At 46.8% G+C, this 13,630-nt stretch overlaps 1 protein-coding gene across 1 annotated transcript in view; it reads right to left on the minus strand.

The window, feature by feature from the left end:
• Positions 1-6,280, minus strand: part of LOC112947023 — a 24,611-nt gene extending 18,331 nt beyond the window's left edge. Inside the window, exons 1-4 of the mRNA XM_026039031.1 lie at positions 6,035-6,280; positions 1,473-1,599; positions 711-837; positions 6-67 (exon numbers count right to left, since the gene is read on the minus strand). Coding sequence (XP_025894816.1) covers positions 6-67; positions 711-837; positions 1,473-1,599; positions 6,035-6,255 — 537 coding nt within the window. The 5' untranslated portion in view covers positions 6,256-6,280. The remainder of the gene's footprint in view (positions 1-5; positions 68-710; positions 838-1,472; positions 1,600-6,034) is intronic.
• Positions 6,281-13,630: the final 7,350 nt, after the last annotated feature.

Here is a 13,630-nt window from a genome sequence, read left to right on the forward strand (position 1 = left end):
ATGACCAACAGCACAAGATGGCTAAATCTCTGCTGTTGTTTCTCTCCCACTTGCCTCTGGCCAGTCCCTGCACATGAGCAAGGAGTGGCCCAGATTACCTGCTGTGTCTTCTGCTCCACTTTGTGAGGACCCTGAGTGCACCTCACAGGCTCTAATTACCTCTAATAACCAACCTGGAACCACCYTTCTCTGCAATCCTGCTACGTACCTCTTTTCCTAGCACCACCACATGCATTTTAATGTTGTGTTCAAGATCTACTCTGATATGGTGCAGCTCTGTAACTTTGGGTCAGACAGCTCTGAGTACAAATGAGTTGTGAGCAAGAACCATGAAAAGCCTTAAATGGGGCATCTACCCATGCACCTTCCGTCTTGGCTCAGGACATGCACTTAAGTTCACTCTTTAAGCGTATTGTGGCTATCCTGTGCCTGCCTTGCACCTTGTTCATCCCGATGTCGCCTTCCCATCTCGACTCTTTGGCTTGGCCTCAAGCCTGCTTCACCCCTATGGACTTTTCTGGTGATGACTGGATCACAAGGCTGGCCCTGGCCCTGCTCTGCTGTTCTTGTTTGGGCATGGAGGACTGTGCTTCTTGTGGGCGAGGGCACTGCCTCTGTTTGGAGGCAGCCACCTGCAGCTCCACAGCCCAGTGTTGCTGTCCCTGACCCATGGGCTTCAGAGGACAAAGATGCTCAGGTGTCCTACTCACCAGAGATTCCTCCAGCTGCATGCATCCCCATGGTGACACCAATGCCAAATCCCAAATTGATGCTGAAATACTGCCCATATTCTCCTCGTCCTAAAGTCACTTGACAAGCAGAAGACAAGCCAAAGAGCTAATGAATGGAGAGAAGAAAGGGAGGAAAAAAAAAAAGAAGAAGGAATGTTAAAAGTATTACAGTTGTACTGCACTAAAAACTAAAAGTAGTACTGTTGTGATAGTCTGGGCTTCCTTGGTACTTTTTCAGAAACACTAGCAAATTTCCAAAGGCTCTCCCAAGCCTTTGTGGTTTGTCCCTATCCCCTAAGGGATAGGTACCCTAAGGCACCAGTGACAGCCCACACTGTCCCCATGACACTACAGGGGAGAGAAGGAGGCTGAAGGAGGTTTCTCACAAGCCCTATCTGACCAGACRCTGCTGTCTGGTTTCATTCAAAACTCTTCTTGTTTTTTCCTAGATGAAATGAGAAACCTCAGCCTCTTCACTTCAACCTATTTCACTTCCTTTCCATGCCCCACCTACCACTTGAATTGCCTTTTTCYTGCAGATCTTCTTCAAGAGATTGTCCACCCTGATCTGAGGCTGCCAGGAGACCAGAGGGGAGAGTTAAGCAGCAACCTCAAGCTGGGGAGCAACCACGAAGATGTGGCAGAAGAACCCTGAACTCACAACCTGCTGCTGCAAGCACTTACATTCCACCCTCCATACACACACACAGACATGCACACRTGGGCCCATCTCCTCCTTACCATCAGGATGAACATCCCCAGAGCTTCTGCCAGCATCTCCCTGACGGTCTGGTTCCGAATCGCGAGCATCTTCTCAATTTTCTYCAGCATTCTGCTCTCCGGCTCCAGCGTGCCGCTGCAAGAGTTCCTGTGGTGACAGCAGACTTCATTGTGCTGAGCTAAGTTACCCTTTGAAACCTGGCAACCTCCTCTCACCCTCTGACACCTTCACTCATTTGATTGACGATGAACAAGCCAATAAAGCAGCAGACAGCTTTAAAGTCCCTCTCCCCTGTCCCTGGTTAAATGTTGAGGATGCARCATTGCTGCTCCAGGAGCCTTGCAGKCTCTGCCAGGAGCAGTGTGCCTCCCAAAGGAGAGGCCTGGGAGCAGCCTTGCTGGGTTACTACAGCCTCTCATTCTGCACAGGTGCAGGCAGTGAACACAAATTCTGCCCCTGCTCTGCCTTTAACCTGCTGGCTGGGTGCTGGTCTCCTTTAATGGGTGGGATTAGGACTGTTTGCCTGGTTGGTTTTTTGCAGGCTGATCCTGCTCGTGCCTGGCCAGTAGTGAGGATGCTGTGTCTGCAACTGGTGTGCACCACTGTCCCTAGGCAAGGAGAAGCCAAGGGCTATAGATCTGTTACAGGTTGAATGTTTGCTCTCCCGAGGCAATTCTGCACAAATGTGTTTCCCCAGTTGAGCAGCTGGGACTCTGCTGCTCTGSCTCCGGCTGCACCAGGCACTGACTGCACCCCGTGACCACAGCACTGGTCACACTGGTGCAGAGCCTCCTCACTGAACCCTCCCTCCTGTCCTCTAACGTGGTGCTACAAGAACCTCTCTCCAGTAGGAATCCCTGGAGAAAGGCTAATAACTGGGCRGTCTGCAGAGTCCAGTGCTTGCATGGCATAGTGCCAGAGCGTCCTCATGGCAGGAACAGGGAATCAGCATAAGGAATAAGCACAGCTTCACACCTGGCCCCATAAGAGAAGGACACCTCCCATTTCCCCTGGATACCACAGSCCTCTGCTTATCTCCCACACTCAGCAATAAAATCTSTGTCTTCTGATTCCCTCTGCTTATCTTCCTGCCCACCAACTGCAATAATGCTCTTACCCCACCACTGTAAAAATGTTTTAATGCTTTTTCAATTACTCTTTCTTCAAGCACAACCCACTGAGCTGTCACCAGCTTGTCCCATGAGGCCTGYCTGGARTTCTGCTGGTTTTCTTCACTTTCATCTAAACCTACCGTAATTTTTAAGTATCTTTCTGAAAGGGAAGTGACACACAGCTCCAACAGAGTCACAGGCAGCTGCATGGGTTGGGACACAGCGTTCTGTTGAGCCTGTCCCTGGCAATGCCTCACTCTATGCTACTGCTTTACAAAAGTTCAGGAGCTTTTCTCTCACCCGCAGGACGTGCAGATGTGTGGAAGAACCTGGGAAGTTGATTCTCCTCTCTTCTCCGTGGACAAYTGACTCCCCTGAAGCAAGGAAGGGTTTTATTATCCTGGGACAAGCCCTCCTACAGCAACAAATCAGTTGTTGACCTCATCAAGGTGCCTGGCTCAATGTGCAGTAATGACTAGTCTGTCTGGGATATTAAAGAGGGCATAACCATGAGGGATGATAATTGCTTTGCTGGAAAGGGTGTTCCTGCAGCACCTTCCCACTTAGAAAGTTTTTTCTCCTTTTGGYTTGTAAGCCAATGGTACAGAAAGGGGGACCAACAGATCGTTCCAGGTCACTTCTCTTCAGTGCAGACATGAAGCACACAAACACGTGGTGGAGCCCACACACATGAGCCTGGGAGTGCCAGYCCGGAGCAGTTATGGAGCCTCACATTTCTTATGCACGTGGTGGTTTCCAGCTGTGATGTAAAGCTGAACTCCTGGCAGCGGTGTGTATTGTGGACCTACAACTTTGTTTTTCTTTCCTAGACCTCAAGGGCCTTTCAAGTAGACTCCTTCACATTACACTTTACTTACAAATAAGAAAGCAGCTGCACTGACACTGAAAGGTTTTTTCTCATGTTTCTGAGCATAGCTGTAGGTACCTCTATATTCTACTTTGGGCTGAGAAGCAGACAGGCATTTTCCAGCAATGCTGGACTCCCATGAACCTGGACTCTTCTCAAGCAAGGAGATCCCAGGTTCCAGTGGAAATATTTGGCTTAATCATTGCATTTGAGACATAATTACTGAAATCACCACCAAATTCCCTAGAACTCCTATGTGCTTCCAGGGCAGTATTTTCTTGTAGACCATCAAGCGGGAATGCATATCGATCCCAGGCCATGGGGCACATCTGAAGTGTTGGGTCAGCTGAAGCCTTCAAGGAAGATGCTTTAGCACTTTCAGTATAACGCAACCCGTGTCCAGCACCAGGCCATTTAGGATGGTCTCATGAATCTCGTCTGAGGCTGGCACTGGATGCACCTTTTGCCCCTGCCTGTCCCCTTACATGGATCGTTCCACAAGATGGCACTGAGATACTAATTTCCTCCTTAAATCTGTTTAAGCAAGATCCTGTGTTGGATGCCTAAAATGTCTGACCTTTATTTTTGGTGTTCTTCCAGACATGTTGTGCATGAAAGCAAGAAAGGCAATCCACGAAGGATTTCTCTGAATCCTTTAGGACAGAGCACTTCCCTGCTCTAACAGCATGCAAAACCAGAGTGTTTAAGTGTTTAAGTCTGAGCCTGTCACCCTGCAATTTCTTAGAAAAGGGAAGAAAGTAATGAAAGGAAAGAAGGAAAAGAAGGAAAAGAAGGAAAAGAAGGAAAAGAAGGAAAAGAAGGAAAAGAAGGAAAAGAAGGAAAAGAAGGAAAAGAAGGAAAAGAAGGAAAAGAAGGAAAAGAAGGAAAAGAAGGAAAAGAAGGAAAAGAAGGAAAAGAAGGAAAAGAAGGAAAAGAAGGAAAAGAAAGAGGCAGCCTCAAAAGGTGAATCATCCCCATCYAGAATAGGCATCTGAGGCCAGTTCTATGAGTCACTCCTGCAGCTGGCAGCTTCCCTGCCATGTCTCCATTGCGGGTGTGGAGGGATTGGCTCCAATGTGCCCAGCTACAARGCAGGGATCCAGTGCCACGTGAGCTGGACTGCCCTTACTATCTACAGCCAGATGTAATAATCGTGAATGAGTGCAAACAGCCACCTGTGAGTCAGCTAAGGGCTGGAGAGTGAAGATTTACTCATTGTCCATCACCTCACATTCATACTTGCATGGTTTCACATATCTGTAAGTCTGATGAAGATCTCTGCAGTGTGCTGTCAGGACTACTAATAAAAATCTCCGTTCAGTGCAGAAAATCTTGGCACTGTGAAGCCCACTAAGGATGCTGCTGTTGGTATATATTATATATTATATATTATATATTATATATTATATACTATATACTATATACTATATACTATATACTATATACTATATACTATATATTATATATTATATAAAGTGCTAGGAGAATGGTTCCCCTAGGTCCCACCGCACCAGCACTGGGAATGCTGAGCTCCTACAGACCCAGGGGAGTCACGCTTCTGTGAGCAATAACTGCTCGGTTTCAATTTGACAGCACACACGTTTCCTCTTCACCCAAGTGTTCATTTATCTCTTATTTGCGCTAATCAACAGCTGTAACTTTGCCACTCCATTAGCTTCAGTCCTGCTGGTAGAACATTAACTTTTTGTTAACCAGAGGCTGAAAGGAGCACAAACAGCCTGAAAGGAGCATTAGCACAGCAGAGAAGCTCATCACTGTGGGATGAGGACAGCTTGCTACCTCTTCAGGCTAATCAAGCMCAGGATTAGCCCTGGCATCAAGACATCTCCATGCTCCTTTGGGAAGCAAGGCCAGACTCTGATCCCAAAAGGAACAGGCTGCTGAGCTGCATGTCCATGGTCTCATTTCCTGACCAGGGAGTACTTGGACTGRGCTAACAGCTGCCTTAGCTCCCTTCTCCTCTGTGGTCATCATCTGCATGGCCAGGCCTTACAGAGACTCCTACAACAGCTCTGATGTGGCCTTAACTGGTAGGACCAACCCCACCTGATAAATCCTCTATATCTGCATCACACTGTCTCACATTAATGTTCATGGTGTTTCTCCTCTCACTTTCAGTTGACAAGCACTGATCAAGTAGCACAGGCACCTAATATTTGTCTCTAAGCAGATGGCTTTGCTCTGTGTGCTGTTATGTACCTTCCTGTTCCTAGGACACCAGTCTCGAAGGCTGTCAGATCATCCCGAATGTCATCGCCCCTTGTTCTAAAGCTGGCCAAAGGTTTAACATCCACACATCCCATCAGAACGACCATCACTTCTGCACTGGACACACCAATGAAATAATGGATGCCATCAGCATCAGGAAGGGCTAAAGAGAGCTTCAGCATTTCCCCTGTCAATACAACCCACTTTACAGTTCCTGTTCTACCCACAATCTTCCCCATCTCAGGTAGGAGATGACAGAAAAAAATATTATGGCTTCTACCTTCCATTCGAGCAGCAATTCGTACAATTCCTACTAATTTTCAAAGCACTCTTGTCAGGTGTTCCTTCTCTCTAAAATGAGACTGGCTCTTACCTTGTCAGACTGAAGTGAGCTTCAAAGGGTTTTTCAGACGTAGATGGTAACACAAAGATGGGAGTCTCTTCTGGGCTGCAACCCTCTGTTTCACTCACGGCATGCATGGTGAGGAGGGTCAGAGCCTTCCTGCCCCAGATTGCTTGAGCTATCTCGGTGAGAGATAATCCCTGAGACAATGGTGTCAGCTGGACGAGAATTACATGGCTTTTATTGCTCATTAGAAGGAGAGCATGGTTTTAGAGCTGTGTAGGAAGGGATCACAAGGGGATTTTATCCACATAGTACACAACAGGCTCTGTGAGCACCACAGGTGCCCATCAGAACAGAGGCATCATTGTTGGGTGACAGAGTGGAGAACCAGGTGCACAGGATATGTGGGTTCTCCCTAGCCTCACCCACAGCCCCCTATCCCTGTCTACCCTCCATCAAGGAGGGACAACCATACCTTCCTGCACTCCTGCTTCCACTCTGCTTCTGCTCCCATCCTTTCGCCATCCAATCCCAGCCCAGCCCAGCCCAGCCCATCCCATATGGTCTACTCACACAGGCCCCTTTGAACCTCAGACTAGCAAAAGAGAGACTGTTGAGGAAATTTGGAAAAAAAAGAGGGGACAGCGTTACTTCTGGCTGCAGAAATGCCCAGATCATTTGCCGTCATGGGGGAATACCTTAAGAGCACATTTTGCTGGAGCTGCAGCCTTCTTCTTTGGTCCTTGTCTTCTTGTTTCCCGTCCTCTTTGTCAGGGTCACATACACACAGGGCATCTCTCATCTCATGGGCTTCTCATCCAGTCAGTTGCTGTTCCTCTTGGCTTTTTTTTTAAAGACAGAACTGTGTTATTTTATGCACGGCAAAGCATGATGATTTTTGAAGTCCCTCACTGTTTTTTGATCGCTTTTGGGTCTAGAGAATCTGATCTCTTGACCCAACAAAGTTGAAAGCCTCCCCCATTCATGCATGTATGGCATTTAAAGAGAGGGAGAAACTGAGACARAGGGACACTTAAGGTCTTGGCAAAAATCACAGGAGATTTGGGGCATCCTTGGGATTTCAGCCTGCATTTCAAACTTTTAAGTTCAGCCAATACACCACTTTTTATTTATTGTCCTTTTATCCATCTTGCTGTGTCTCCCCTCCCTGCAGTCAACCTTCCACTGTGTATGGTGGCTCCCTATGTGTTCAGGATGGCCAACAGGATCATCTTCACGCCTGCCTCTGAGCACTGCTGCAGAGGGGTTCCCCGGGTCCTGCAGGCTCTGGCAGTGCAAGCTTCCCTGGGGRGATGTGAGTCTCCTGCTTTGGTCTGTTTTCAGTCAATAGATAAGGCAAAATTCAGGGAAACCACAGGACTCATAGAGCTTCATCCCCCTAGAGATAAGAGAAGCCAGACTTCTGGAGGAGCGTGAGCAACAGAACACTGAAATTAGGGAAGAGAGATTAAAGGTAAAAAGCTGATTCCACGGCAGAGGCATCTGATTGTTTGTATGGGCTCTCAAATTTCAGTCTGACGCATCCAGAACTTGATCTGAAAATTTCCTTGTATGTCTATATAAAATAAGCATATATTATATATTGTTAGCATGAAGATAAAGCCTTCGGTAGCTTCATTACCCTTTTCTTGGAGGAGCTAAGAATTAAGAAAGAATTAAATTAGAATATTATATCAGAAAATGAAGATGAGATTGAAAAAAAAAARRAAAAAAATGCATTTTGAAGACAGTACTAAATMCATCTGTAGTTTAAGAGCCTTGCATTTCTTCCAAAACCTAGGTCTCACCAACACAAACATGTTCATATGACACCCATCACCTGGGTGCCAAAACGTCATCTAGTGGCCAGTGTGACTAATGCCTGCAATGAATTTTGCAGAGTTTATTCCTTATTCTCTCCACAGGAGAGGTGCATCCATGAGGCTCTGCCTTGGGTAACTGGAGTTTATCCACCTGATTTTAAACCTCAGACCATTTCTTCAAAGGAAAGTAGATCAAAGACAAGGCCAGGGAAGTGGGGAGGTTTGTAGCACTGTGAAAGATCTCCCTTATAGGGTAGATATCAGTTTGGTGCTATCTCCCAGGCCTCCTGTGGTTCATTTCAGACAGCAGGAGCTAGAAGGGAAGTGCTATGGCAGGACCCACAGAAGAGGTTGGCATTTGGTGCCTATGGCTTGCCTCCCATGTCAGGCACTCCAGAAGAGCTGGCAGGGATGACAGGGAGGATCAAGAAAGACTGAGAAAGGACAGGGAGCAGGCAGCCAAGATGGCCGTCACAATCTAAAGAGCTCCTGCCAGCGTGGAGGTGAAGGTATCCAAAGGAAACCTCTAATAAACCTCTAAATCCCTATCACAGTGAGAAAGAGATGCCGCAGATTCTTTGCAGACACACACAGATCCCCTTGGATGAGGCCCAGGCAGCTGGACCAGGCCGTGACCTTCTCCTCWGGGCCCAGAGAGACCAGCAAGCATTACAGCAGGGAGGAGGTTTGTGCCAGCCTCAGCATAGACCCCCACTGCCTTCACACCCCACATACCCCAGCTCCTCTGCCAAAGCCTCTTTGATGTCTCTTTCTGGAGGGGGTTATCCTCTGCTCAAAAAACAAGCTGGCTTTCAGAGTTAGATCCAGCTCTAGCGTTACAGCAGGTCATTCAGGACTGCAGCCAGCTGAGTTCTGACTACTTCCAAGGATGGAGATTTCACAACCTCTCTGGGCTCCTGTTTGACTAACTTCACAGAGAATTTTTTCTTTCCTAATATCAAATCAGAATTTCCCTGTTGCAACGTGTACCTCCTGCCCTTTGCCCTACTGTTGCTCACCTCAAATAAACTCCTAGCAAATAGCTGAAGCTAGCAAGAAACCCCTGGTGARAGTCTTCTTAAACCTGAATTTCCTTCCCTTGGCCTATCCTAATCTGTCCCATGCTCAGCCCCAACCACATTGCTTAAGTGCCTCTGCATCCCTGGTCATGGGGGGTTCCGAGGCAGATGCAGGACTGCAAACAGTCTCAGCAATGCCCTCAAGGGGAGGATTCCCTTACCTGGCCTTGGATGCAGCCCTCAGGCTAAAACAGCTCTGGTTGCTGTGGACCTTCTTCTTCACCACTGGGGTTAGCAGGGATTTGTGCTGGACAAGGCGTCCATCAGGTGTGACCTCCAGGACCCAGCAAACTGCCAGCCTGGCTCGCTAGATCAGCTTTGGGTGCTCATGAGTCAAAGCACACCATGGCTATTTCCAGCTCTGGGCACCACCACTCACCTTGCTTTCTGTTTGCTTTAGCTTTTGTTTAGCTACCAGGAAAGAAAGATGAACCTCACAAGTTGTGTGAAATTGCCCTGGAAAGGAAGCCAAGTTGTCCTCTGACAGTGTCCTCCATACTGCCACCTAATCCCCATGCTTTACCCTGGAAGGAGTTGGATGTGCTGGAGACCTGTGCTATGGAGACCATAAGCTGTGTATCGAGCTTAGCTGAGAGAGCACAGCCAGGCTAACTGCGGTGTTCAGGGAAATGGGAGGCCACTTGCTTCGTGCTCAGAAAYAGAAAACCAGCAGGATTTACCAACAAGTTCTTGATTTGCTGAGTTGTGGGCTGGATTAAATCCTGAGATTAAATGAGTCCACATGAAATGTGTTCCTCACTCTGCTGTTATCTATAATGGTCACTACTCCCCACTGCCCAATGGGTGGGGACAGGGAAGTCCTTAGTGGATGACCATGACACCCAGTGCAGAAGCAATGTGGGGACAGGAGGCAAAAGAGACATTTGCAACAGTGTGGTATGGGGTCTTTATCAAAGCAACTGTCTCATCCTAGTGCTAGAATCACCAACAACTCCTGTAACCCCAAGTCACCCACCTCCCTGCCCATGGAGGACCTCCTCCATGCAAGGCAGGCACTGACTGCTCCCTGTCCTGGGAGAGCCAGGGATCACTTTCCACTTCACCACCAAGTAAGGCCAGCAGGTTGGAGACGCCCTCCAAAGAGCAGCTGGGAGAGTCCTTCACACACAAACATTCACACACACTCTGCACACGTACAACAAGTTAGGCTGGTAAAACAGCTCCCTCCATTTGCAGGAACACTTACTGCAATGCCTGGAGCAGTGCAGGAATTTAACGGCGTTTTACATAATGTAAATGCTTTAGAAGAGTGAGATCTATTGCACTGTGGCAGTCTCCCTTCTCCTTCCTCATAGGAAGTGCAGGAAGCCATATCACATGCGTCATTCAAGAGCAGACTAGAAGCAAAAGGCACCTGAAAACTTGCCAAGGGGAACAGTTGTGCTCTGGCTGAGGCAGTAAATAACTGACTTTGCCTTGTTCACCTCATATTTTATTGTGTCCGCCGTTTGCACAGTGCTTCACAGGGAAAGTGTCCTAACAGAACAGAGTCTGCTCCCTGCTTCTTCTGCTTGCCACTTCATCCCAGTGTGAAGGGATCCAGGGTAAGAGAAACTCTGCAAAGGAAGCTTCTTGCCTACAACTTCACACCATAGCCCATGGGGTTTGCCATATCGCCTCCAAGCTCCCATTCCTTTCCCTTAGACTGGTGGTGCTTGGGAATTTAGGATGATAGTGAATTTCTCCCAAAACATAAGGCCTCTTTCAAACCTTTACCAGAAATCACCTTATGAAGGAGGAAAAGGGAGAAGCTTACAAATGGCAGTTCTGTGAAATACAGTTCATCTCTTTTATGCAGCCACAGAGACATGCCTGGCTTCATGACAATCTGCTTGGATTGCAAATAGACCCTCAAACATATGTGTTTGTTCAGAAGCTTTGAATAAATTCTGATTAGCTGTTATTCCTGCCATATAATTACGCCGTGTTCTGCGAACTATAGCTCATTCGCAGGTACTGTGAAAATAACCCATTACATACTCCTTATGCCCATGGGCAATGACTTGATGGAAGAACTCTTTCCCTGTTCAGCATCTGCACAGAATAAGATATGAGCCAGCAGTGGCAAATACATATGTTGTTTTAGGTTGTCTACGCTGGGGAAAAACATATTCAAAACATATTCATAATTTGCATCTCTTCATTCACACTTACTAGCAGGTTAAAAGATCAATTAAGACATAGAGGTTAATAAATCATAGTCACCTTTAGGTTCACAGAAGGCTGACTCTCATCTAAACTCCAAGTTAAAAGCTTGAAGTATTTTGTCTGTATTGCTCTGGCTGTATTAACTAACCCATAAGGAACAAAATAAATTAAAAATCCATTTATTTTATCCTTTATTTTTGGCTAAAGCAACCTTGACACTCAAGATTTTCCCCTGCCATCTGACAATCCACAACCTGTAAGAGAAGTTTACTACAGTGTCAGCTGGTGCATTGATGTAGAGGACCACAAGTCAAATATCATATGTAATAAAGGCCATGTTCCCACATCCAATGTCCCACTCTACCAGTGGTCCGCCTAAAGCCAGTGCTTCCCTTCCCAAATGCTTCCTTTTGCTGTAGCACTTGGTTTTAATCAGAGGTTCCCTTCAAGCACTGACTAGTCCTACTGGATCAGTCCTGCTTAGCTTTGAGCACCTGATAGGATCATAAGCCAAGGCAAACGTAAGCAAAGGATAAAAACAGTGGATAGAGATCTGCAATAGGCAATTACACATGCAGCAGTGTTATGTTATGCACAAAGGTGCATGAAATATGTTTGGAAAGAAAAATCTGMGTAGATAGGAGAGCTGCTCAGAGTCCAAGATATTATCAGATCTGGAAGAGTGCCGCATGAGTGAGTCACTGGAGCATCAATCAGTGGTTGTGTACAGAAAATGCTATAAAATGGTTGTTATATTCCCTCACCAGCATCCATATGCTATCATTTCATGACCTCCATAAATGACAATGTAATTTGCACCATGGGCCTTTTTCTTGTGCTACAGTTATCAGCTCCACTAATCTATTCAAGTGCAATTCCCCATCTCTCCATTCATCTCTACTAAAGCATATTTTTCAGATTGTCGTTGGAGATCAAGCCCTCTGAAAAACATTTTGCCTATTTCTTCCACAACCAGCCTCTCAACCAGCCTGCTAGAAGAGTTGTGGAGTGGCTTAATGACAAGCAGTGACATCAAATGTACCTGATCCAGCAGGTTTTTACATGAGCACTCCCTTAGCAACTGGAACAGAGTACCTCACCTGCCCTGCTCTTTAGCACTGGTGCAGCTTAGAAGCTGGAGCTCTGTAGATCAAGACAGGACTTCGGCTTCCAGAAAGAGTAGAGAGATTTTTTCCTGCTAGGATGCTTCAAGGACTTGTAAGTCACAGGTGCTGCCTTCAGCCCCATCTGGAAGCTGACCACAGAGATCCCACAGGATGAACATCTTTCATTTCACATTCAGCAGCTCAATGCATGGCTCGTGGCCATCCTGGGGCTCTGGCTAAAGACTGTGTTTGAACCTCAAATGGACACACCTTACTGTTAATCAAACCAAGGCAGGTCTCACTAACCTGAGTCATGTCAGACTCCCAGCCCAATGCCTGTCATGTATATCTGAGAAAACAATGAGAAAACAGTGTCCAAAGGTAAAAATGCATACAAAGTTTCACTTACATAAGTTTTCTGCAAAGACTAACTCTCTCTTTAGGAGACAGAACTAGTCTGCTGACACCAGGAAACTTCATTTAGATAAATTTGACTAGAAACTACCTTGGTGTCCAGAAACTGACTCTCCAAATGCATTTATGAAGAACTGGCACAGCCAGGCACATATTAGAGGTTTTGCTGTAATAACCTTCTATGCCAACACGGATTGAAGCAATGAGAATGTACAAAGAGCTCACAAACAGTCAACTTGGTCAACATGAGCTCTGTGCTTGAACATTCCTGGAGGAGCTACCTGGTGACCCTAAAAACATATTTTGCTGCTGCTGTTTTGGATGSTGCAGGTGGAGCCTCCTGTGGCCCTCCCTGCTGGCACATGCTGTCCCATCAAAGTGGCTGTGGTGTGATCCCATCAGCTGATGCCCATAAAGTGCAGCCTCCAGGCAACATCAAACTGCCAGGCTGGTTCTCATCTGAYCTGCTTTTGGCACTCATGAGTTGAAACCCAGCAAGGCCATTTCTATCACACATGGCACCGAAAGACTGATTCATCCCACGAGCCAAGTGGCATTATCCAGGAAAGAAGTCTGTGATGGGCTCCTTCAGCACCTCCACACTGCCATGGATCTCCATGCTTTAGGCCTTTAGGAGCATTTGAAGAGACATGACTGGGGTTTCTCTGTGCCCTGGGCTGCTATGAGCTACCRCATTGGCTAGTGCTGCATTTCCAGAGAATATCACGTCACCTTCACTCCATGACTTGGAAGATCTTGGTGGCAGGATCCCAAACTATTTAAAATAGTGCCTGTACCTTCAGGATGAAGGTTGTCCTTGGCACCTTTGAGCATTTTAGAGCCACAGCTAGCAGTAATGGACTCTTAGACTCTGTATAGAAGGAAGAGTCTGCATGGGGCCAGCCACACACTGGAGCAAACATTTTACAGGGCTAAAAGCTACAATAAACTTCAGTATCTTCTCCTCCACAAATATAAACGGAAAGTTGTGTGTGTTTAGCTCTGTGCATTTGAGTCTGCATATGTGTTTCT

This window comes from Nothoprocta perdicaria, unplaced genomic scaffold (genome assembly GCF_003342845.1).
Source record: "Nothoprocta perdicaria isolate Ctin4 unplaced genomic scaffold, notPer1 scaffold_10, whole genome shotgun sequence".
Classification (NCBI taxonomy): domain Eukaryota; kingdom Metazoa; phylum Chordata; class Aves; order Tinamiformes; family Tinamidae; genus Nothoprocta; species Nothoprocta perdicaria.